We start from the raw sequence: 26,932 nt of genomic DNA, 5'->3' as shown, positions 1-26,932 counted from the left end.
TGAAGGGATGGAAAAAGATATTCCATGCAAGTGGAAATCAAAAGAAATCTGGAGTAGCAATACTCATATCAGACAAAATAGACTTTAAAATAAAGACTGTTACAAGAGATAAGGAGGGACACTACATAATGATCAAAGGATCAATCCAAGAAGAAGATATAACAATTATAAATGTTTATGCACCCAACATTGGAGCACCTCAATACATTAGGCAAATGATAACAGCCATGAAAGGAGAAATTGACAGTAACACAATAATAGTAGGGGACTTTAACACCCCACTTACACCAATGGACAGATCATCCAAACAGAAAATAAATAAGGAAACACAAGCTTTAAATAACACAATAGATCAGATAGATCTAATTGATATTTATAGAACATTCCACCTAAAAGTGGCAGAATACACTTTTTTCTCAAGTGAACATGGAACATTCTCCAGGATAGATCACATCTTGGGTCACAAATCAAGCCTCAGGAAATTTTAGAAAATTGAAATCATATCAAGCATCTTTTCTGCCCACAACGCTATGAGATTGGAAATCAACTACAGGAAAAAAAAACGTAAAAAAACACAAATACATGGAAGCTAAACAGTGTGCTACTAAATAACCAAGAGATCACTGAAGAAATCAAAGAAGAAATTTTTAAAATACATAGAAACAAATGACAACAAAAACGCAACAACCTAAAACTTATGGGACACAGCAAAAGCAGTTCTAAGAGGGAAGTTTATAGCAATTCAATCTCACCTCAAGAAACAAGAAAAATCTCAAATAAACAATCTAACCCTACACTTAAAACAACTAGAGAAAGAAGAACAAAGAAAACTCAAAGTCAGTAGAAAGAAATCATAAAGGTCAGAGCAGAAATAAATGAAACAGAAATGAAGAGAACAATAGCAAAGATTAATAAAATTAAAGCTGGGTCTTTGAGAAGATAAACAAAATTGATAAACCCTTAGCCAGACTCATACAGAAAAAAAAGGAGAGGAGGCAAATCAATAAAATTAGAAATGAAAAAGGAGAAATCACAACTGACACTGCATAAATACAAAGGATTATAAGAGACTAATACAAACCACTATATGCCAATAAAATGGACAACCACGAAGAAATGGACAAATTCTTGGAAAGGTACAATTTTCCAAGACTGAACCAGGAAGAATTAGAAAATATAAACAGACCTATCACAAGTAATGAAATTGAAACTGTAATATAAAATCTTCCAACAAACAAAAGTCCAGGACCAGATGGCTTCACAGGCAAATTCTATCAAACATTTAGAAAAGAGCTAACACTGATCCTTCTCAAACTCTTCCAAAAAAATTACAGAGGGAGAAACACTCCTAAATTCATTCTATGAAGTCACCATCACCCTGATACCAAAACCAGAAAAATATATTACAAAAAAAGAAAATTATAGACCAATATCACTGATGAACATAGACACAAAAATCCTGAACAAAATACTAGCAAACAGAATCCACCAGCACATTAAAAGAATCACACCATGATCAAGTGGGATTTATCCCGGGGATGCGAGGATCCTCAATATACGCAAAACAAACAATGTGATACACCACATTAACAAATTAAGGAATAAAAAGCATATGATCATCTCAATAGATGCAGAAAAAGCTTTTGACAAAATTCAACACCCATATATGATAAAAACTCTCCAGAAAATGGGCATAGAGGGAACCTACTTCAACATAATAAAGGCCATATATGACAAACCCACAGCAAGCATCATACTCAATGGTGAAAAACTGAAAGCATTTTCACTAAGATCAGGAACAAGACAAGGATGTCCACTCTTGCCACTCTTATTCAACATAGTTTTGGAAGTCCTAGCCACAGCAATCAGAGAAGAAAAACAAATAAACGGAATGCAAATTGGAAAAGAAGTAAAACTGTCACTGTTTGCCGATGACATGATACTATACACAGAAAACAGCAAGGTCATGGAAACCACATAAATGTCCATTGACAGATTAATGGATAAAGATGTGGCACATATATACAATGGAATATTACCCAGCCATAAAAAGAAATGAAATTGAGTAATTTGTAGTGAGGTGGATGGACTTAGAGTCTGTCATACAGAGTGAAGTAAGTCAGAAAGAGAAAAACAAATACCATATGCTAACGCATATATATGGAATCTAAAAAACAAAATATGGTACTGGTGAACCTAGTTGCAGGGCAGGAATAGAGATGTAGACATAGAAAATGGACTTGAGGACATGGGGTGGTAGGGCAAATCTGGGGTGAAGTGAGATTAGCATCGACATATATACACAACTGAATGTAAAATAGTTGGCTGGTGGGAAGCAGCAGCATAGCACAGGGTGATCAGCTTGGTGCTTTGTGATGGCCTAGAGGGGTGGCATAGGGAGGATGGGAGGGAGGCTCAAGAGGGAGGGGGTATGGGTACATGTGTATGCATATGGCTGATTTGCCTTGTTGTGCAACAGAAACTAACACAGTATTGTGAAGCAATTATACTCCAGTAAAGATCTATTTAAAAAAATAATAAATTTATAAAATATTGGCTAAAAAAACCTCCAACAGCCTGATTCAAAAATAGGCAAAGGACTTGAATAGACATTCCTCCAAAAACGATATACGAATGTCCAATACACACATAAAAATGTGCTCGACAACACTAATCATTAGGAAAATGCAAGTACAAGTCAAAACCACGATGACATACCACTTCACTATTAGTATGCTTATTATATATATAATAACAGGAAAAATTGGAACCATGTGTACTGCTGGTGAAAGTGTAAAGTGATGCAGCCACTGTGGAAAATAATTCAACAGTTCCATAAAAAGTCAAATGTATAATTAACATATGATCCCACAATTTTACTCCTAGTTATACATCCAAAAGAATTGAAATCAGGACTCAAGCAGACATCATTCACCAATGTTTATAGCAGCATCCTTTACAGTAGCCCAAAGGTGGAAATGCCTCAAATATCCATCAACTGATGAATGGATAAGCAAAATGTGGTATATACATACAATGGAATATTATTTTAAGAAATGAAATTCTGGTACATGCTACAACAGTGATGAACCTTGAAAACATTGTGCTAAGTGAGATAAGCCAGACACAAAAGGACATATATTCTATGAGTCCACCTATATGAGGTACCTAGAATAGACAAATCCATAAGGACAGAAAGTAGAATAGAGGTTACCAGGGACTAGGAGGAGGGGAATTATTGTTTAATGGGTATAGACTTTCTGCTTGGGATGATGAAAACATTCTAGAAATGAATAGAATTCTAGAAATTCTAGAAATGGTTGTAACAATGTTATGAATGTAATTAACATCACTGAACTCTATGCTCAAAAACAGTTTAAATGGTAAATGTTCTACTATGTATATTTTGCTACCATAAAAATAATCTGTTGACTATAAAACAGACAAACAAACAAACAAACAAGAAACCCAGCAGCCCTAAATCAATCCCACCCATCCTTGGCTGTCCTTTACTTCTGAAGAGCATTGCACAATCCATTGGATTAGTGCTCCTGTAAACATGTTGTCTTAAGCCATAGCTGAGTCTCAGAACTGCCCAGGAATCCTTATTTATGTTCCTTGGGAGCTCTAATTCCCATTCCACACCCACCCCTTCAGTGTCTCCTAGAGCTTCCCATTGGCCTCAGACTTTGCTTTCAGCAGAGCACATAGCCTTCTCCTTCATAAACAAGGGAGCCATAGGTCAGGAAACCATCGACCTTCCCGACACCACCCCTTTTCCAAGCTTAGCTGCATCTGCACCTGTCCTGGCCTCCTTCTTCCTTTCTCTCCCCTGAGTGAGGTTCAACCCTGCACCCCTGCACTGGGCCCTCTCCCTTTATCTTACCCCCATGGAGCCCACTGTTTTGTAACCCCAGCCTCTCCCTCTCCACCAGCTCCTGCCCATGGGGACATGGATGCATGTCTTTCACTGTCTGGTCCTTGCTCACTTCTCCTGACTCATCTCCCCATCCTCCCCTTGGCATCACACTCCAGCCTCGTGAAGCATAGCCAGTTCCCTAAACACACATATCTTCTTTTCACTCTGGGCTTCTGCAAATGCTGATCTCTTTCCCTGGACCGTCCTATTCTCCACCGGCAGATCATGCCTGTCCCTCAGAAGTTAGCTGAAGTCCTCCTCGTCAGGATACTTTCCCCCCACCCCAAAGCTTGGTGGAGCCACTCCTGTGAGGTCTCATCTAACCCTCTGTCTACTCCCATGAGCCACTTGCCACACTGAATTGAACTCTTTTCTCATCTGTCTCCCCCACTGGATTGTGGCCTCCTTGGAGGCAGGAACTGTACTGACCATGAATCACCAAGACCCATCACAGTGCCCAGCGTACGGTTAATGTTGAATTCCTTTTGGACTCACTTTCTCCTTCTCTGGGAAGAATCAAGCCTTTTGGGAGAATGGCAAGCAAAGGGGAAAACAGTCCAAACAGCAGGCTGCTACAGTTTATCCACTGAGAAAAGGAACTCCACAGTTCCTCCATTCAACTGTCTCTCCTCGTCATCATGGCAACAACTAGAATAAGCAAGGCAACAGGAAGGTGAAGGACTTGCCTTACGGGTGTGCCCCAAATTCCCAGTCTAGATATTCCCTGAGATGAAGTTAAATAGGTCACCTCTTACACTACCATTCATTACTCTGCTTAATTTACATGTGTTTTCCTTCCTAGCATGGGGAGGGAGCTCCACTGCGAGTGCAACTAGGGGTAATACACGCCCATCTCAGCCTTTACCAAAATCTGAACTCTGCTTGGTCAAATATCCATTGGGCCCTTCCTCCTGTGATCCAGAGAACAAAAACTTTCTTCAGTTCTGTCTGTGTTCTCTCCAGGATCCCATCAATTCCTACATTACTTTCTAAAGTTAATCTTAATACAAAGATATATTGTACCACATGGGGAATATAGCCAATATTTTATAATAACTATAAATGCACATAACCTTTAAAAATGGTGAATCATTATTTTGTACACCTGTAATATGTAATATTGTACATCAATTATATTTCAATAAAAAATAAAAACAAAAAAATCCTAATTAATTTCATTAGCATTAACTAACCTTGATACTTTCCTGGCTTCCAGTACAATCGATTCGCCCTCTAATCAATACTGATACTCAAGAATAGACATGCAATAATTACTTACTGAATGAATGAACCTCAGTCGATTATCAACGCATCATTTGTACCTACCTTGGCCATCTGGAAAGCAAGGTCCATTTCCTATTTCCCATTATGACACAGGTAAACAAATTAGTCCAGACAAGTGGCAGATTGTGAAATTATAAAAATGAATAAATCATCTGCGCAACAATAAATCACATTAAGGTATAGAATCACAAAGCTTTATTTCTATCAGCCCTAAGGATAACATCCACTCTCCCTGCATCATCATGGTCTAATAATTACCACTGCTTGCAAAACAAAGAAAAAACAAACAAACAAACAAACCCACAAGATTAGTTGTCTTGGATGTTTAACCTACATTCATATGCTGGATGTCCCCAGATGAAAGTGAACTCTTCTTCTCTTAAACTCTTATATTTCTATATTTTAATGGATTTGAGTCAAAATTGATTTGATTCAAAATTTCTTTCTTTCTTTTTTTAAGCTGAAAAACATCTCTACTGGATGCAGGGAAGCAGAGATGCACGGGACATTTATCAATTAGTGGCCAGGGAAGGCTTTCTGAGGAGAGATGAGAGAGGCCAGCCACACAGCCCACTGGGGAAGAGCATTTTGGGAAGTGAGAAGAACAAAGGCCAAGGAACCTTGTCAAGGTTGGCACACGGAAAGGGGGACGGTTTGGAAAACTGAATAAAACAAACAGAAGTGACAAGTCTCCCTCCTCAAACATAACCACGTATCATCTTTCCTTTCTATATAGTTTTTCCCAACCAAAATTATGGCTAGACTTTTCCTTAGCACTGGCTGGCATTTTCCATGTGGCCATAGGTATACATGCCATCATTACTTAAGGATTCCTTTATTGTTGGACACCTGCCCATCATAAGACGAGGTGGGATTTCCCCAAATCCTTCGCTGCATCTTCCAAAACAAGTCCCCACCCCCTCACATTTCAAAATTCCATTGAGAAACAACACAGGTAGCCGTCCAAGAGGGCCCCATGGGGAAGATTAAGATCCCAGCTTTGCATGAAGTCCTCAGGATCTCTGCCCCTGAGCTCTGTGGGTCCTGAGTCCCTATATTTCTCACGCCAACCTCTTCCGCCCGTGCGTCAGCCTGGATGTAAAGTCAAGATAGAGACAAATGATCCAAATGGCCTTCTGTCTGAGCATCTCCTGGTCAACTCCACACGCTCCCCACCCCCCAGCCCCCATGTCCTCAAGGTCTCTCTAGCAGTCTGACCCTGCAGAGGGAAAACAGCCCAATCACCCAGTGGGGAATGATTACCAGGCATCAGGGGTTCTGCTCTCCAGGAGTATTTTGGTCTCCTTGTTCACTTGATCTAGGAGGAAACCTCACCCCGGGGTGCTGACTCACCCACATTGCCTCTCCCGCAGGAGGAAGGCCAGAGGTGGTGGGAGAGTGGGGAGCAGGCTGGTGCTCTGGCCATGACCATGAAAGGACGCTGTGGAGTGGGCAAAGCCCCCCCACCTCATATGGCCCGCGAGGAAGCAAGAAGCTCTTCCAACCCGGCAGCTGTTATTTACACTTCCGATAACGTGTGACCATGGGAGTGTAGAAACAGTAGTAGATGACTCGAGAGAATAGGGAAACGAGGCCTTTGACAGAGATGTGTACTATTTATGTGAAACCCGATGCCTCTGCTATAAATAGAGCCCAGCACCAAATGCTCCATCCTGTTACAAGCACTACACAGATAATGAAGTTATTTCACATCCTTCTTTCGCCCAGGCTTCTGGCCCCCGTGTTTGTCATCTAACAGCATCTCAATTTTCCAGGGGCTGATTTCAGCATAATATTACAGAAGTAGCATGCTGTTCTAGCCCCAGCTCTTCCACCAGCTAATTATGCCAGTTTGCCATTATTGGCAAAATGAAAGGTAAAGGGGTAAAATGGAGTTTAAGACTCACTTCCAGTTCCATACTTTAAGAATCTAAGAAATCATTTGGGTAGTTGATGGCTTAGATGGGAATGTGGCGTTTTCACTTCCAGGAATTGTTTGGAATTGCTTGTAAGACATGTAATGGACACTTAGGTTGCTTCCATGTCCTGGCTATTGTACATAGAGCTGCAATAAACATCGTGCTACATGACTCTTTTTGAATTATGGTTTTCTCGGGGTATATGCCCAGTAGTGAGATTGCTGGGTCGTATGGTAGTTATCTTTTTAGTTTTTTGAGGAACCTCTATAGTGTTCTCCACAGTAGCTGTATCAATTTACATTCCCACCAACTGTGCAAGAGGGTTCCCTTTTCTCCACATCCTCTCCAGCATGTATTGTTTGTAGATTTTTTGATGATGGCCATTCTGACTGGTGTGAGGTGATACCTCATTGTAGTTTTGATTTGCATTTCTCTAATGATCAGTGATATTGAGCATCCTTTCATGTGTTTGTTGGCCATCTGTATATCTTCTTTGGAGAAATGTCTATTTAGGTCTTCTGACCATTTTTGAATTGGGTTGTTTGTTTTTTTGATATTGAGCTGCATGAGCTGCTTGTAAATTTTGGAGATTAATCTTTTGTCAGTTGCTTCATCTGCAAATATTTTCTCCCTTTCTGAGGGCTGTCTTTTCATCTTGTTTATGTTTTCCTTTGCTGTGCAAAAGCTTAGATGAATGGATAAAGAAGATGTGGCACATATATACAATGGAATATTACTCAGCCATAAAAAGAAATGAAATTGAGTTATTTGTAGTGAACTGGATGGACCTAGAGTCTGTCATACAGAGTGAAGTAAGTCAGAAAGAGAAAAACAAATACATGCTAACACATGCATATGGAATCTAAAAAAGAAAAAAAAAGGTTCTGAAGAACCTAGAGGCAGGACAAGAATAAAGACACAGATGTAGAGAATGGTCTTGAGGACACAGGGAGGGGGAAGGGTAAGCTGGGATGAAGTAAGAGAGTGGCATGGACATATATACACTACCAAATGTAAAATAGATAGCTAGTGGGAAGCAGCCACATAGCACAAGGGGATCAGTTCAGTGCTTTGTGACCACCTAGAGGGGTGGGATAGGGAGGGTGGAAGGGAGGGAGACGCAAGAGGGAAGAGATATGGTGATATATGTATATGTATAGCTGATTCACTTTGTTATAAAGCAGAAACTAACACACTATTGTAAAGCAATTATATTCCAATAAAGATGTTTAAAAAAAAAAAAAGAAGACATGTAATGCATGTCAAATGAATGGCTTTATGCACCAAGCCATTCAACTTGAATTTTTGTAATTATGAAATTTCACCCACATGGTCTGAGTTCAACCAACCCCACCAAGTGCAGGGAAAATCCACATGACTCTGAATAAACATCAACTCTTACCTGCAAGTGAAGAAATCTAACTAGAATGAGCAAATAAGACAAAACAAGGATTTTTTAAAAAGAAATTCATATGATTAAAATGTAGAAAGGGTGTGGGAAAGGGTAGCTGGGAGCTGTCCTTGGGATTTGCTGGAACTTGTGACTAGATGCTGTCAGGAAGCATTCTCCCCAACCTCCCCTCTGCTTCCCCCCACACCCCCACCAGGCTGGTTCCCTCACAGGCTGACTGGTTGGATGTGGGGTGGGGAAATGGGGAAGAGCCTGGCAGCTGGAAGTTCCAGATTCACATGTTTATAGACCCAGGGCTTCAGAAGAAAAGAGGCTTCTCTTCTCTCAGCTCAAATTTGAAAAAGCTCAGGGAAAGACTGTGATTGGCTTGCTTTGAACCACAAACCTTCCTATTGGTCCATCTATCTGTTCAAGGAGTGGGGAATATGATTGGCTCAGCTTGGGTCAAGTGTCTGCCTCCACCCCAGGGGAATGGGTGGGGCTCTGCTATTACAGGAAGTGGAGTAGCACTCACATGGCCACTGGAGAATTTGTGACTGAACAGGAAGGAACTGAAACACACATCGCTCTTATTTGGCCTCCATTTAGAGATAGAGTAGGAGCATGTCACAAAGTGGTTCTGAGATTTATAATAATCTGAATGTCTGAAGATGTTTATAAAAGCAGAATCTCTTCAGAATGATCCTGCCCACTTCATGGTAGGGACAAGAAAGAACTGATATTTGGTGGAGATGTAATTTTTAAGGAAGCAAAAAGGATTTCTCTTTAAGGAAATGATTTTACATGTTGTAAAAATTTCGCTAGGTCCCACAATGTTTTCTAAGAAAAGCATAATGAGACTTATGTGTTTTAACTTCATACAGAATAAAAAAGTTCTGTGTAGATAGAATGAAGTGTCAGGACTAAAATAAGCAGTTACTGAGACCTGAGGATAGGGCTTTAAAAGAACCACACTCAAATTAAAACAATTCTCTATCCTTTTACACCTATTAAATTAGGGGAAGTTTTTTTTTATGATAATACCTAGTTTTGGCAAAGTTCCAGTGAAACAGGTACAATTAATTGCTCATTGCTAGAGGGACTATGAATTGGAAAGTGATTTAACAATATGCACTTATAGCCATTAAAGTGCTTGGCTCTTTTGATCCAGTAATCTCTCTTCAAGGAATTTCTCCTTAGGAATTAAACTAATAGAAGGTAAAATTTAAAAGCTCCTGGAGCTTTAATTTTTTACTGGAGAAGAGTGAACACCAGGGTCATGTTTTATTTATCTTTGTACCTCCAACAAGTATGACCCAGAGTTGGCCTTTAAAGTTTTTTAAAATAATAACTGAACATACAATGTTCACAAAAGGATATTTAAAAAATGAATCATGTATGATCATTTCCATGTGAGAGGATGTTGCCATTAAAATTAAGAACTATGAAAACAACATTTTAGTTTTGGAGAAGGTTTATCTTACAGGTCTGGGGGGAAGAAAGAAACTAGAGCCTATATAACATTGTTCCCATGTTCTGATTACAAGTATGTAAATTTTTTTTTTTTTTTTTGCGGTACGCGGGCCTCTCACTGTTGTGGCCTCTCCCATTGCAGAGCACAGGCTCCGGACGCACAGGCTCAGCAGCCATGGCTCACAGGCCCAGCCACTCCGCGGCATGTGGGATCTTCCCGGACCGGGGCACGAACCCGCGTCCACCTGCTCAACCACTGCGCCACCAGGAAAGCCCCAAGTATGTAAAATTTACCTAGGAATCTGGACATGGAGTGGAAAGGAAACAGAAGAAAGCAAACAATTGCTAGTTGGGGTGAAGTCTTTATTATATGGTCCCTTAATACTTATGCAATAACATGTTTTAGATTAATTGATATGTTTGTGAAATATAATTGTATGGCGGAATGGCCAACAAGACCCATCCGGATGGCAACAGAGCCCTCATGAGCCTGCCAGGAAGGAATTCTCTACTCTTGTCCTCACCCTGTGTCTTGGTAGCCCTTAGAAATGGAATCTCCCAAAGCAATCATATCTACACCTATGAATGTGTCCCCATAAGGGTGTAAGTACATAGATTCACAAATATATGAACATGATGTTTGACAGACCAGCATGTAGAAGTATTCAAAACGATACCCATCAAAGGTAGACATTTTCTTGTTGTGATATTGTGATTTATAATAAGAAATATGTATTTAACCTTTGTCCCTGTTCCTGGCACAGAGCTCTTAGATCCTTGTAAATTCCTAAGTGATGAGAACACTAGGACATTTTTTGTTCTAATAAGGTGACTCTGGGTGGGCTCCTTGATGGGGGCTTGTCACCAGAAAGACCAAACCATGATTAGAAACTTGGAATTTTTAGCCCCACCCTCCATTCTCCAGAGAGTGAAGAAGGGTTGGAAATGAAGTTAATCATTGATCATGCCTACATGATGGAGAATTCATAAAAATCCCAATAGTAAGGGGCTCAGAGAGCATCCATGTTGGTGAACATGTGGAGGTGCTGGGAGAGTGTTGTCCAGAGAGGGCCTGGACACTTCACACCCTTTCCCACATGCCCTGCTCTGTGTATCTCTTCCATCTGTATATTTTATCAAATCTTTTTATAATAAACTACTGAAGAGTAAGTAAACTGTTTTCCTGAGTTCTGGGAGCCGTTCTAGCAAATTAATTGAAACTGAGGAAGGGGTCGTGGGAACCTCTAATCCATAGCTGATGGGTCAGAAGCACAGGTGATAAGCTGGACTTGGGATTGGCATCTGAATTGGAAGCAGTCTTCTGGGACTGTACTGTATGATTAAAAATGTTTTCTTTACTTTTTGTGTGTGTTTGTTTTCTATGCATCATTCGTGTGAAAAGTGTTATAAACCTATGACAGTGCAGTACTCTACAGCCGACTGTGTTAGTTGGGGACCTAGGCTAAATCTGTTGGGCTTACGCACAAATTGGACTTATGAACGCGCTCTCGGAACGGAACTCATTCGTATGTAGGGGACTTACTGTACTACGCCCCACCTCAGGGGAACATTTCTTAAAATCACCCACCTTCAGATTCAGCCTGATGCACCCTCCCCTTAACTCCCCATTAAAACACTCATAAAAAGATGAAAAGGAGAAAATTCACAACAGCAGGGACATTATGGATAATAACCAACCATATGGCAGGATGCAGGGGAGCGATCAGGACTGCAGCGTCAATGGGGCTGTAGTAGCAACAGCAGCCGTGGCTGCAGCTGACTCCCTCCAGTGAGGCCTGGGGCTCTTTGTCCACCCAGAGCTGCAGGGTTGCAGACTGCAGAGTCCCTCAGGCAGGTGCTTATTTTCAGCTAGGGCTTCCGCCTTCTGCCAAAAGCCATGAGTTCCCTTCCTTCCACCTCCTTCCCCACACACCAGGGAATGAGAGGGACTGACTCCTTTGGAAATTTTGTAGCCCAGTTTATTCTTCTAGCCTACTCCATATCCCCTCATATTCTTTTTTTTTTTTTTTTTTTTGAATAAATTTATTTATTTTATTTATTTATTTTTGGCTGCGGTGGGTCTTTGTTGCGGCGTGCGGGCTTCTCATTGCAGTGGCTTCTCTAGTTGCGGAGCATGGGCTCTAGGTGCACGGGCTTCAGTAGTTGTGGCTTGCGGGCTCTAGAGCGCAGGCTCAGTAGTTGTGACGCAGGGGTTTAGTTGCTCCGCGGTGCTGCCAGCCGCAGCGGGTCCTCAAAGTGCAGCAACAATCGACGAGAGGGGGTAGGGAACTGAACGCACCAAGGTATGGGATCAGAAGGGCACAAGCAACTGATGGTTGCAAGGCAAGTTTAATAACAAAGCATAGCCATCTATATCCCCCTAAAGCAGGGAATTTGCTTAGTCACGCCTTATCGGCATCAGCTGGTTGATTGGCTTCTCGGCTTCTCCCTCAAAGGCACCAATTTCCCCTCCAGGGTTGCTTTTCCTAGCTTTAGGGAACAACCAGGGACTCCCAGTAACTGAGCAGGTCCCTGGAGCGATTTGGCCAAAGGCCATCTCCGTTTTTACGTTCATACCATAAAGTCCAGGATGCATACCAAGGAGAGTACAATCGGGCCCTGAGGCTTATGAGGGTCTTAATGGCGCCTTCCTCAGAGGGCAATGCTCGCCACATTTCCCCCTCTTTTATTTTTTAAAGCTTGATAATGCAATTTCAACCCATACACCTCCTGACGAAGAGCAGCGAGACGGCCAACAATAAAGCGTAATAAACAAGGTAATGCAATTAACATCAACAATACACATGACCCCACGGTAATCAATCCTGTGAGTCCATTTTGAAACCAATGCATTGGGTTTAACCATTGAAGCTGATCCAAGAGTCCTTGAATTAATTGTTGGGGCCCGTCTTCTTGTAGATGAGCTTCTTGAATTGCTTGTATTTCCGCATTAAGTTTTTGTACGTCCAAACTAATGTGTCCATCAGTCCATACACTTAAAAAGTGCATTTTTACTTTGTTCCAATCCCAGTCAGTTTCTTTATAAGCGTGTTGAGTCACACAAATCCAAGTATATTTAGCATGGCAAATCAAACGCATTTTCAATTTTAAAGCCATAATTTGGTCTCCTAAGCCTATGAGAGCATTTTTTAACTCATCAACCTCAGTTTTTAGTTGAGTATCAATATGACTTTGTAATGCTAATGCAATACTGGTATTTTTAGACAATTGATTAACATAATATGCTTGTTGTACAGTTTTACTTAATGCTAAACCGGCGGTAGCAGCTGTGGCTGTTAAAGCGGCTAAGGCTAATATGCTACATATTAATATTCCAATGAATCATTTAGGTCTTTTTAAAACTTCAGATAATTCTAGCCAAGCTTGCATGCTAGTACTATGATACCATGGTTCAGAAATATTTACAGGCAGCATTACATAGGAAGGTTGTTTTATCATAACAGAAAAAGTTCCTTTCATAGGCAGAATGCAAGTACTAAAAATACAATTCTGACAAGTTATATTATATCCTAAGGAACCAGAAGTAAACTCAATCTGTAAATCTCCTATTAGCAAGGCATATGAAGGTGTAACACAAGTAAAACCGGTTGATAAGAATAAGACCATGCAAACTTCCCAAAATCCCAATGCTTATAAAAAACCAAACTATTATTAGTAACAGAAACTGAAGAAATTAAAATGGTACCATTATTATAATTTAAGGTGCACCAGATTTGAGAATTCAAAATCAGATTGGGGAAAGTCAGAAGGAAAAAAGGAGGGAAACTTCAAACGTAACAGCTTTAACTAGCTTTAAACTATGGCCGGCCAGTAAAGTCCCTTGTCCTCCTACATATACTTCAACACAAAAATAGTATCTTTGACTTTGCAGCTTCTATTAGAGCTCCACTTTCAGCTTTATGATTAGACCTATCTTTGTTGCTGTAATTACCAGTCTCATTCTTTCCATTTTTGTTATTGTTGCCCTGTGAAATCATTTTTTCTAGAACAGCAAGAAAATGTAAAGCTTTCTCAGCTTGGTAGGTTAATATATACAGGTCTACGATCAAAAAACACACTGCTTGGGCAAATTTTTCTTCAAAAGTTTCTATGAACTGATAAAGCTTTTCACTAACGGATATGGCTTCTGTATACTGTCGGACATGATACAGGATGACTGCTTGATTGTAATACAACATACTGTTTTCAACATCATCTAATCCATCCATTTCTTCCTGATTCTTCAACTGGTTAAGTGTCTGTCTTAAACTATCTGTTGTTGTCTGGTTACTTTTGAAAAACTCAGCTACTGCCGTATTCAAAATTATATTATAATCGTCTTTGTTTACATCTTGTAGGCAGGTAAGATGTTGCAGACAGACATCATAATTTCTAGCTGTGAAAGCCTGGAAAACACTGGTGGACAACTCCTTGTCTTGATCAGTGAGCTCAGGTCGCTCCTTGGATACTTTTCGTCCCATATTTTTTTTACTTCTGACTATTGCCCCGAGTTACTATCAACTTTACTATGTGGCCACACTTTCACTCTTAACTCCGGGGATTCACCTACCGAGATTCAGATGTCCCTCTCGTCCGGTCCCTGTTCAGGCGCCACTTGCCGCCAGCCGCGGCGGGTCCTCAAAGTGCAGCAACAATCGACGAGAGGGGGTAGGGAACTGAACGCACCAAGGTATCTACATCCCCCTAAAGCAGGGAATTTGCTTAGTCACGCCTTATCGGCATCAGCTGGTTGATTGTCTTCTCGGCTTAGTCACGCCTTATCGGCATCAGCTGGTTGATTGGCTGCTCGGCTTCTCCCTCAAAGGCACCAATCTCCCCTCCAGGGTTGCTTTTCCTAGCTTTAGGGAACAACCAGGGACTCCCAGTAACTGAGCAGGTCCCTGGAGCGATTTGGGCAAAGGCCATCTCCGTTTTTACGTTCATACCATAAAGTCCAGGATGCATACCAAGGAGAGTACACCCCTCATATTCTTAATCAATCTCTTAATGTCATTGTCCTCACTCTGTACCCTCCTGTGATCTCATCCTCAGGCTGCTCTGGCCTACTTCTCCCTGACTCAGTTTCCCAATGCTTTCCTGTGTCCTTTAGAATTTTCATGCGCTTTTTTTCTTTTTAAAATTTTTACTGGAGTAGAGTTGATTTACAATGTTGTGTTAGTTTCAGGGTTATAGCAAAATGAATCAGCTATACATAGACATATATCCAGCTGAAAATGGGACAAAGGACCACTGAATGAGCTTTGTTATTGTCTTGAGTGGGACATTAAGGGATAGAAAAAGCATTTGAAAACTCCCTGTCTTTGGTGTCCTAAAATTTTCCTACCTTTTGAGTAAAAGAATCATGATAAAGTCTCACTAAAAGGGGAATGTGTCCTTTGATTTTGAGGTTTTGCAGCAGATGCATGCAGCTGGGCAAGGCCAAGGGAAGATGCTCTTTTTCCAGGTCTCCTCTGACCAGGTGCTGGGCTGGAGCTGAAAGCCACAAACTCCAAGATCACCACAGCATCTCAAGTCATGGGCATCAACCCAACTTGATCAAGAAGGTGGGCACCAAAAAAAAAAAAAAAAAAAAGAAGAAGAAGGCGGGCACCACAGCTCCTGTTTCCACCCCTGGCAACCAACAGTGACCAAATAAGCCTTCTAGGGGGATGGGATCTACCCCGAGGAAGAAAGAGAGAGGAGAGCCTGTGATGGAATTTTGGACTGCTCTGAGTTCGTCATCCTGAGCTGACTGCTCAGTCACAGGAGCGGGCTGAATATTCTGAAAGCATCTGGATTAAGACATCTGCCGGAGGATGGGCTGGAAGATCAGAGACAGAAATTAAGGGCAGTTTTACAAATAAATGAAAGACTACGTATTCGTATCCAAGTCTAGGTCTGCTGAAATATTTTACCTCTCACATAAAATTCTCTTAAACCTCATCTTTAGTCTAATGAGGACCTCTGGTACCTTGATCCTCGACTGTCTTCTCAACCTTCAGCCTCCTCTTGCCCTCATTTCCCACCCCTGATGTCTAAACCCACAGGACCCGCTTTCCTGACGATGCATTTATTTCTTGCCCTTTTCTCATACCTACCGAGAAAAATACTACCCTGTATCCACCCAACTGCCTGCCTCTTCCAGTCCAATACCTTGGCTTCTGAGTACTGTTGGAGAAAATTGAATAACCATGCAGGTTAGGGTCATTACAGATGTGTGACCTCCGAGCTCAACAAGGCCTTCCACATTGCTTGGAAATACTTTCCTATTTCTCAAGTCAGCTTTCATTTACATTTTTTCTCGGTAAACTCTCCTGACACCTCCTAGCCACCCCACCACTCATCTTCCACCCATCTTCTCTTCCCCTGATATTCACGTACACATGTACACACCGCCCATCAGGAAAGTAGAAGTTGTCAGACTAGACTTCTTGGAGCTCAGTATTTTGGAAATCTGTTTTATTGTCCAGGGTTTTAGTTTTTGATGGTGTCTTTTTAGTACTCATAAATTCTTACTGTAGGTTTCTGGAAGGGAAACCTAATACAGTAAGTCCCCTACATACGAACCTTCAAGTTGCAAGCTTTCAAAGATGCGAACACGCATCTAGTTCCAGCGAGGAACCAGAACCTGTGCCATCCACGTCAGACGTGAGTGACATCGCAGCTGGCCCTCCGTCTCCTGTTGCTGACGATCCTTCAGCTCTACCGTCTCCCACCTCCTCACCCTCCTCCAGGCAGTAACTCTTCTTGCCTGTTCACTCGATGTCAGCCCCTGGATGCCAGCTGTTGTACTATACTACTGTCCTTTTCAAGGTACTGTACTGTAAGAGTCAGTGTTTTCTTTATTTTTTTGTTTGTTTTTTAATGTGTTATTTGTGTGAAAAGTATTATAAACCAATTACAGTACAGTACTATATAGCCAGTTGTGTTAACTGGGTACCTAAGCTAAGTTTGTTGGACTTAAAAACAAATTGGACTTACAAATGCGCTCTGGGAATGGAACTCGTTCGTATGTAGGGGACTTAATGTACCTGTTCCAACTTTCTTAGTTTTCCTTTAATCACAAAACAAAAACAAACAAACAAAAGAAACCAATCCCTCCCCTCCACTACCACCACCACCACAACAAAACACCTTCAAAGATAATGGAAAAAGTCAAAGTAGTACACAGGCAGAGAAATTAGCTTCCTAGAAGGAAAATCAGCTGGCTCAGACTTTTCCTTCACAATATTAAATTCCAGAAGATAATGAGAGTTTTTTGCAGAACTTTTTTGGGGAAAAGAAATCTAAATACAATAATTTTTTAATAAGAGAAGGCAAAGAATGACATCATAGATAAACACATGACCATACATCCCACCACTCGGATACCTTTCTTGCAAAAACTACTCAAAACTTTCCTGTGGACAGACAGATAAATTAAATACATGAGTGGAGAAGTTGAGGCTTAAAAGAAAATGGAAGAAAGCTTGGAATTCCATTTAATGATAGAGTGGATTATATCTATAGTGTTCGCAAATATATTATAGTTAGAAAACTGAAGGAAAAAGCCAAAAAGTGTCTTGTAAAGATTTAGAAGAGAAATAACAACAATCATGTGAAGCTCATCTAACTCTTAAGTCTATGTAGACCTCACCACAACTGCCCACTCCCCAGGAGCTGGACCCGATAGACATGAACAGACCCCTCAGCTATGTCTGTACTAGGTGATTCTGCTTCACTGGCCACAGGTAGGCATCTGACTCAAGCTAAGCCATTAATCATTCCTACCAAGAGTCTGAATCTTGTACGGAGAGACGCAGCACCTGAGCACCTTTAAACTGAGCTATGTTAGTGTCCTCCAGAGTGAAGGTTCGTGAATCCCTCCAACTAGGACCACTGAATCTGCCCTGGTCCCTGTCCATCTCAAGGCATGGCCATATCAATAAATGTCCTCTTTAAGTTAAGCTAGCTATGGTCCATCTCTGCTACTGTTGACCAAATGAAGCTTAACTAATGCAGAAGTTGCTGCGAGTAGTGGAGATTTTCAATTATCAGGATATCGAGAAAAGCAGTGTGGTGAGGAGAGGAGAGAAGTAAGGATGCGCTTGAGACAGGCTGGGACCTGGGACCTGGGACCCTTTGCTGCAGTGCTTGCACCTGGACAAACATCTCCTTGAGCAACAAAATACAAAGAAACTATAAGGGACTTAAAATAACTGCATGCATGCACAGTTGGGGTGAATTATGGACAACAAGATACAAAAAGACCAGAAACCCAACCAGCACTTCTGAATGGTCAAGAGCAAAAGCAGGGTACTGTGCATGCACCCTGCACACGACACCACCTAAGGGGTGGGCAAAACACCTAAGCCAACCCTTCGGCCCAACCCCTGGACACACCCCTACACTCACCCCATATAAGGAACAAGCAAGGGAACCTGTTGTTCGTTCCCGCTCCCCGCTGCTGCAGCAGGGGTCCCAATAAAGCCTTGCCTGAATTTCTTGTCTGGCCTCTGATCAATTTCTATTGATTAAGGAGGCCAAGAACTCTGGTCAGTAACATGCTCACCTTCCTATCCTTGTCTGGGAAGGTGGCAATCTTTGCCATGAAATAGTGACATAATTAGTGAAACGGTGGCTATCTGCTCTTGGGACTTGACTCAATAGTAATTTCATAGGATTTTAGCCTGTTTCAGTTACTTCTTTAGACTTTATGGTACAAGATGAGAGATACAAACTCCATTCCAAGGTAGCCATTCTAAAGTTTGATAGAGAATAGCATAAAGCATAAAGTATGTGACTCTGTGAAACAAGGCCTTTTATGGACTTCACCAATGAATCAAAGTCCTTTCTCACAAATTTCAAATTCGAATTAAGATATTGAAATATCAGTCTGTCTGCTCTCTGTGTCTGGATGATACATTCTGGAGCCATTACCGGTGACTGAATTCCTTCATGTGAACTAGAGAAAGAAAGCTGGACTGCAGGGCAAGCAAAGTATCAAAAATGCATGCTGAGCAGAATACATAAAAAAGACCTGCCTGAGTCTTTAATGCTCCTCCAGTCTGTCTGTGAAAGCTGACTGCATCCTTGACTGGGATTTAGGATTTCCTTGATTTGCATGATTCCTCTAACTTCTTCATATAACACGCTTAGTAGTCAGTCACCCTTTGGCTTAAGGTTTCTATTTCTAGCAACCAAGAGAATTTTAATAGCCATGATCATATATAGAATTTACATTTTTAAACTTTATCTTACGTATATCACCCTTCTCTCAAGTTTCATCAACAACTTTAACGAACTTTTATCACAGCTCTTATGACAGTGAACAGTAATTATTTTGCACATAGACCACCCACTATACTATGAATTCATGAAGAGTCAGGATGGTGTGTTATTCATCTCTCGATCCCCAGACTATCAAGGGCTAAGTTGTCTCACTGAGCACCTAAAACCAGGTGGCAGTGTCTGAAGTGGGAACAGAACTTCCTGCCTTGGCTACTGCTTCCGAGGGAAGCTCTTGACTCATCTGAGAGTCATGATGTGTCCTTGTCACCCCAGCACAAGAAGGTCAGGAGATTGAGACAATGGGGACAAGTGGGAAATTTCTAGGGGAATCACAAGCTCTAGCACATCTAGAGCTGTACTGCCCAGTATCCCAACCAATAGCCCCACGTGGCTCATGGAGCACTTGAAACATGGCCAGTCTGGAATGAGATGTGCTGTCAGCATAGCATAAACACTGGCTTGTGAAGACACAGTAGGAGAAATACAATATAAAGTATCCCGTTAATAATGTTTACACTGATTACATGACCTATACTATATTGCTTTATATAAAATATGTTATTAAAATTAATTTCACCTGTTTCTTTGTACCTTTTTTCCAAATTCTGTTTTTATGAGGTATAATTAACATATAGCATCATATTGGTTTTAGGTATGCTAAATAATGATTCAATATTTCCATGTATTATGAAATGATCACCACAATAAGTCTAATTAACATCCATCTCCATACATAGTTACAATTTTTTTCTTGTGATAAGAACTTTTAAGACCTATTCTCTGAAACAACTTTCAAATAGGCAATACAGTATCATTAACTATAGTCACATGCTGTACATTGCATCCCCAGGACTTATTTTATAACTAAAAATGTGTACCTTCTGACCATCTTTACCCATTTTACACCTCCCCCCTCACCCCTGACCTCTGACAGCCAACAATCTGTTCTCTGTATCTTCCAGTTTGTTTTTTCCTTTTTCTTTTTTTTTTTTAACATCTTTATTGGAGTATAATTGCTTTACAATGATGTGTTAGTTTCTGCTTTATAACAAAGTGAATCAGTTATACATATACATATATCCCCATATCTCTTCCCTCTTGCGTCTCCCTCCCTCCCACCCTCCCTATCCCACCCCTCTAGGTGGTCACAAAGCACAGAGGTGATCTCCCTGTGCTATGCGGCTGCTTCCCACTAGCTATCTATTTTACATTTGGTAGTGTATATATGTCCATGCCACTCTCTCACTTCGTCACAGCTTACCCTTCCTCCTCCCCATATCCTCAAGTCCATGCTCTAGTAGGTCTGTGTTTTATTCCCGTCCTACCCCTAGGCTTTTCATGACATTTTTTTTCTTAGATTCCATATATATGGGTTAGCATGTAGTATTTGTTTTTCTCCTTCTGACTTACTTCACTCTGTATGACAGACTCCAGGTCCATCCACCTCACTACAAATAACTCAGTTTTGTTTCTTTTTTATGGCTGAGTAATATTGTTCTTTTCTTTTTGTACCTTTTTAACATAGCTACTAGAAAACAAAATGACTCATGTGGCTCTCCCCACATTTCTACTGGATCGTGCTGTAGACTTTCTTTGACTGAGGATAGAGAACAGGGAAAAAGGAGGAGATGCAGGAGGAGGGAGAGGAAGGTGAAGGAAGAGAAATTGTCTTTTTTCCATAAGGAACTTTGCTTCAAAGTTAGCATTCATTGAACATTTACTATGCTGCAGGCACCAAGCAGAGAACTTTTACATGTAATATTTCATTTAATCTTCACAACAACCGTAAGGTTTCTATTACAACGATCCCCATGTTATTGATGAGGAAACTTAGGAAAGTGCAAGTAATTGGCCCAAGGTCCTATAGAGAGTGAAATGGTAGAGCTGGGGTGTGCACAGGAGCCACACCCACGCTCTCATCCTTTATTCTTCACCCTCTGTCCTCTGTGTAGTCCAAGCTAGAGGCTCTGTGTATGTTCTTGCTGACTTCTCCCAGAATCTCTGGGCCAAAGCTGCATTGTGTAATTTTCTTTAGTAGAGAGTTCACTGTTTTTTCCTTGAGCAAACATAAGAGGAGTCCTGGTGGATTCAGTGATTCTGGATATCAGATCTCAAACCCAGCCTCCCTGGGACCATCCCCACCGTGCATGCCTTCATGGTAGAGATAGAAAAAGCCAGATTCTCTGAAACTCTAGCTCAAGAAAATTGGATGGGACCTAATCAGCTGAAAAAACAAGGCTGCAAATTGATCCTGACATGGGAAGTCATCAAGTACCTGCAACGAAATTTCCAAGCTGTCAAAACTGTTCAATATGCATTCACTTAGAGTGTGCGGGATTAAGAATTCCAATTCTCCGCCAGACACCAGTGACGAGCAGAGAGAATGAATGGGGCATTATAAATCTAATCTTCGGATGATAATTGTCCCTGGAATAGCACAGGACACAAACACCATCTTCCCCTGTAGCAGCCTTGAGATTGCAATTGGATTTCCATCTGGTTCTTTGTAACCAGGGGCCCCACCACTTGGAAGGTGAGCTACAGTGCTTACTTAACACAGCCGGGGTCCAGTCCTGGTTGATGGCTGTGCACCTTCTGGCCTCTCTTGGCACCAGACAGCAACGCTGGGTCCTTTCAAGTCAGATGATGGTACCAGGGCTCCCTGGAGTTTCTCAGTCCAGGCCTGACTACAGGGCTGAACGCAGGACACACATCCCAGGAGCTCTGGTGTATCAGTGTCCTAGGGCTGTCATAACAAAGTACCACAAACTGGGTGGCTTAAACAACAGAAATGTATTGTATCCCAGTTCTGGAGGCTAAAAGCCCAAAATCAAGGTCTTGGCAGTGTTGGTTCTTTTTGAGGGTTGTCATGGAGAATCTGTTCCATGCCTCTCCTCTAGCTTTTTCTGGTTTGTTGACAATCGTTGGGGCTCCTTGGTTTGTAGAATCATCACCCCAATCTCCACTCTCATGTTCACACAGAGTTCTCCCTGTGTGTTTGTCTCTATGTCCAAATTCCTTCTTTTCATAAGAACACAAGCCATACTGGATTAGGGTCTACCCTGATGACCTCGTCTTTACTGGATCAGCTACAAAGACCTTGTTTCCAAATAAAGTCACATTGACAGGTACTGGGGTTAGGACTTCAGCACATTTGGAGGAGGTGCAATTCAGTCCACAGCACCTGGGATGGCCGGTGTTCCCTAGGAGGACAATTCTGTCCCTAAACAACGGTCCAGCTTGGAGGCAAAGTCATCTATCCACTTGACTATTTCCTGCCACAGACCTGGTTTTTCCCTGGGACCCTTGCTGTGGTGGCTGGGGACAGCAAGTGCCCTGTTCTCTCTCGAGCTCCTGGAGCCCTTGGGAGAAAATGTTCTAGAGCCATGACTGTCTTGCTCTGTGCCAGCTTGGGCACCCAAGGGTGGGGTGGGTGGGCGCAGAATGTATGCTGTCTCTGTCTTTATTCTTCGCCTGCACCTGTAACAGACAGTGTCACCTAGATCCATATTCAGGTCTAGACTCTGCCATTTACCCTCCATGTGACCTTGGAACGTTCTTTGACCTTGTTCAGCTTCATTCTTCTCATCTGTCAGTAGGGACCAGGATGCTCACTTCCTTCCACAGGTTGTGGTGACGAGTACATGGGGTGGTTTGGGTAAGGCACAGAACACAGGGTCTGGCGCAGAGTTGGTGGGTAATAAACAGTAGCTACCATCACTCAGCCTCGCTTAGGCAGAGCCTGACTTGGGGGGAAGCAGCTCCCACCCTCTGAGAGGCCACCCAGCAGATGTCATGCTAAGGACCAGCATTTCCAGGAACAATTTCTTCTGACTAACCACATGCATGCCTGGCCTCACACACTCTTGAAGATTCTCACTGTACAGCCTGTCGGCATTTGAGTTCCAGAGACAAATGCTGGGCTCAGCAGCCCTGGAGTTGGGAGCAGGATGCAGAGAGGGAGAGAAAATGCATGTTAATGAAGGAGACTGGAAGACTAATAAAGAATTCCATTCGTGAGGATCTATCAGAAAAACAAAACACCCTTTGACCAATCTCCCAGGGCCCAATTAGACCACTGCTTTAGCAACTTAATTTTGAGAGGTGAGTATTCCTTCCACTGCATCTTAGAGAAGAAAGGGGGATAAAGAGGGAGGGAGGAAGGAAAAGAAGAGAAGAGGGGAGAGGAGAGGGTGGGAGGAGAGGGGAGAGGAAAGGCAGGAGGAGGGACAGAGAAGGGGAGAGTTGAGAGGTAGCAAATGAGAAAAATCTATGCCTCCCTTCCTAGAGTACACGTACATCTTCTCTGATGAACTCTTCCTCAAAAGACTGACGCACGACACCCTCCCTCCCTATCCCACCCCTCTAGGTGGTCACGCAAGAGGGAAGAGATATGGGAACATATGTATATGTATAACTGATTCACTTTGTTGTAAAGGAGAAACTAACACACTATTGTAAAACAGTTATACTCAAATAAAGATGTTAAAAAAAAAAAAAAAGACTGACACTCGAGTTACTCTGACCCCTCTGGCTCCAGGGATGGGTCAGCTAAAGGCACAAGCTCATTGCTTCCACAATGCTCCATGGGTCGCCTTGGAAGTCTGTGCCATTCTTGTCTATTCATGCGCCTGCCATGAATATCCGGTGACCTCCTGGTGGCAGACTCTGCCTTATTCGCCTTGGAGTCTCAGGGACACGGTAGGTGCTCGGAAGGTTTGCAAAACAAGTCAACGGGCAGATGAGATGCGTCCACTACCACACACATACGAGGAGGAAAAGAACCGTCGGCAAAGATGGTGTTCCCCCAAATCCTTGATGTCAGCCTGCGTTTTGTCAACAGTTGGGATCCATATCAGGCCGGAGTCCTTGGAGGGGTGTCATCATCTCTCCTTCCTGCTGGCTTCACGCCTGGTGTAGGGTGGACCAAGCTGGCAAGACGGAGGGCTCTCCTTCTGGGAGCTGCTGTGTGCTCTCGCTGTTGCCCTGCTGAAGAGGCATTGCATGAATGGAGTCACCTTCTGTCCCTCTCTGGGACTTAGCGTTTCCATCTCCAAGACAGGAGTGGGTGGGCTAGACGACCTCTAGGTGTCCTTTCACTATCAGCGCGTCTCTCTACCAACCAGCGATGCAGGTCGCACTGTGCACAAAATTACCCAACTGAGGAAGCAGGTCACTCTGGGAAACCAGCGTGCGCTTCATGTGTCAGGCTTTGCTCTATGGCTGAGGCCACACCCACAGGAGAACCTAAGCACCTGTCCCTCCTTTGTCTGCCCAGAAGGGTTACCCTTTTCTAATCCATCTGCCCAGGAGGGGCTATTTTCTGATTTGTCCATGAAAGAGAGTCTTTCCTCTAATTCAAAAAGAAGTACTGGGACTTCCCTGGTGGTCCAGTGGTTAAGACTCCACGCTTCCACTGCAAGGGGTACGGGTTCTATCCCTGGTCAGGAAACTAAGATCCCACATGCTGTGTGGTGCAGCAAAAATAAATAAATAAATAAATAAAAATTTTTAAATGATAGATAATAGATTGAAATGTCAAAACATAGCGGAAATTTAAAAAACAAACAAACAAACAAACAAAAAAGAAGTACTGTGTGGGCTAACATCCACCCTACAACCAACTGCAACAAGAATGACCCAGTAATTCTCATCCAAGTGTGGGAACAGGAAGCTCATCTTAGGCTTCAGTTTTCTAGATCTCTTCCAGAATGTTCTGTAAAGCCAGGCTTTGAGGTTATGCTCCAAAAGATACTTTCCTTTCCTTGAATCTTCATGATGCAGTGATAGGGGGAAGGGTGTCTTCCCACTGATGTCCATTATTAACACCTTCATTATATGTTAGAGCCCCAGGCTTACCATGCTGGCCCACGCCATGCCTCTTTGAACTTACATGATGGTTAATTCTATGCGTCAACTTGGCTAGGTCACCATTTCCAGATATTTGCCCAAATACTGATTCAGACACTGCTGTGAATGCATTTTTTAAGATGAGATTAACATTTAAATCAGTGGACTTTGAGTAGAACACATTAGCCTCCATAATGTGGGTGGGCCTCGTCTGATCAGTTGAAGGCCTCAAGAGGAAAAAGAGGGACTCCCCCAAAGAAGAGAGAATTCTGCCTCCAGACTGCCTTGTGGGCTCAGGCTGCAGCATCAACAGTTCCCTGAGTCTATACCCTATTTCCAGGTTGTCTCCCTCTCTGACTTTGTCCTAGTTTTGTGCCCCATGTGAAATCTAGGTCTTCAGGAAAGGGTGTGCTAGGAGAGTGAACGAAAGACTTTTTCTGGGTTTCCAACCAAATAGGTCTTTCCATACCTGTTGAGGATGCCAACAGGAAAACAAGTCTGGGTGGAAGGGCTCGAAGCTAGGTAGCAACAGGGAAGCCTGTGGGTGATAACAAGTCTGACCCCCGGGACAGAAGAGGGTAAGCTGCCCTCGCCATCCAACTCAGCACCTGCTGACCCAGGTGAGCCACCCAAGCCCGCTATTCGCACGCTAAGATCCAGGACACTGTCCTCCAGATTCCACTCCAAATGAGCCTGGTTTAGGGCATTATACTTACTGAAAAATTGACTAGTCAAATATCTCAGACGTTGGACCCATTTCCTGAAGGGCCTATTCTAGTTACAGAATCCCACCTTCAAGCCCATTCTACCAAGGAGAATTCATCATCAGTAACATCCAAAGGGAAAATCACCTGGCAGGAGAAGGCAGGACAGTGCCTGAGAGTGGACAAGAAGTTCCTCGAGGGGAGATGTTGGATCTATTGGCTTCAAGAGCTCCAGGACCCAGCATGGGACCTGATACAAAGGAACAAACCTCTGCTCAGCCGAAGGCCAGAACAGAGCCCGGAGGAAAAGCCTGGAAGACACAGGATGCAAAAAGAAAACTGCAGGAAAAGGAAGGCATCTGGAAGCTTGGAATGGGCACAGGATTTGGACTTTTCGGTTTATAAAAAGTACTTTCTGTTACCCTCCATCAGCTCTTTCTGAAGCCACGAGGATTGGGGGTAAACATGTCTCAATCCCCATTTGATAGACAGAAGCTCAGGAAAGTCTATCAACTTGCCCACCCAGTCAGAGCCAGAGCTTGAACTTGAACCATCTCCTTCCAAATTCCAAGCCCTGTGGAGGGAGGAAGGTCCTAAGAAGGGAACTGGGATGTTCTCTTCTTTTTTAAGATTTTTTTTTAATGTGGACCATTTTAAAAGTCTTTATTGAATTTGTTACAATATTGCTTCTGTTCTATGCTTTGGTATTTTTGGCTGTGAGGCATGTGGGATCTTAGCTCCCCGACCAGGGATTGAACCCACACCCCCTGCACTGGAAGGCAGAGTCTTAACCACTGGACCGCTAGGGAAGTCCCTAGTGTGTTCTTGATGAGATGACTCATTCCCTTCATAATAATCAGCCTGGGGCAGAACTGGATGAAAGTTACCTCCAGGCTAATTATTTTTCCCACCAAAGAAAAGCCGCTCTCCACAGACGCAGTCTTGTCCCCCTCGTTCTGACACCAAGTCCCATGCGGAAGGACACAAGAACAACACAGCTCAGACCAGCCCCACTCCATAGCCTTGCTTCTAGCAGCTAAAATTGTCATCTTTGTGCATCAACTCGTATCAGGGCTGCAAATTTACCAGTGGCACTCAGATTTGCAAAGAAAACATAGCTTCT

At 42.5% G+C, this 26,932-nt stretch overlaps 1 protein-coding gene across 6 annotated transcripts in view; it reads right to left on the bottom strand.

Moving 5' to 3' along the window:
* MTHFS (methenyltetrahydrofolate synthetase) overlaps window positions 1-26,932 on the bottom strand; it is a 344,713-nt gene that overhangs the window by 27,054 nt on the left and 290,727 nt on the right. For 2 of the 6 annotated variants that reach the window (XR_010839849.1, XM_067030071.1), the window contains one exon: window positions 14,148-15,806. The exons of 1 other annotated variant lie outside the window; for it this stretch is intronic. Coding sequence is in view for 1 of the 5 variants with exons in the window: in XM_067030071.1 (XP_066886172.1) it covers window positions 15,783-15,806 (24 nt within the window). In the remaining 4 variants the exon portion in view is untranslated. Of the gene's footprint in view, window positions 1-11,996; window positions 19,158-20,456; window positions 23,189-26,932 lie in introns of those variants that run through there. 3 more of the 6 variants (XR_010839853.1, XR_010839850.1, XR_010839851.1) reach the window with 3 other exon arrangements.

Source organism: Kogia breviceps, chromosome 3 (genome assembly GCF_026419965.1).
Source record: "Kogia breviceps isolate mKogBre1 chromosome 3, mKogBre1 haplotype 1, whole genome shotgun sequence".
Taxonomy (NCBI): domain Eukaryota; kingdom Metazoa; phylum Chordata; class Mammalia; order Artiodactyla; family Physeteridae; genus Kogia; species Kogia breviceps.
The sequence above is the reverse complement of the archived record's forward strand: the minus strand, read 5'-3'. Positions and strand labels throughout refer to the sequence as shown.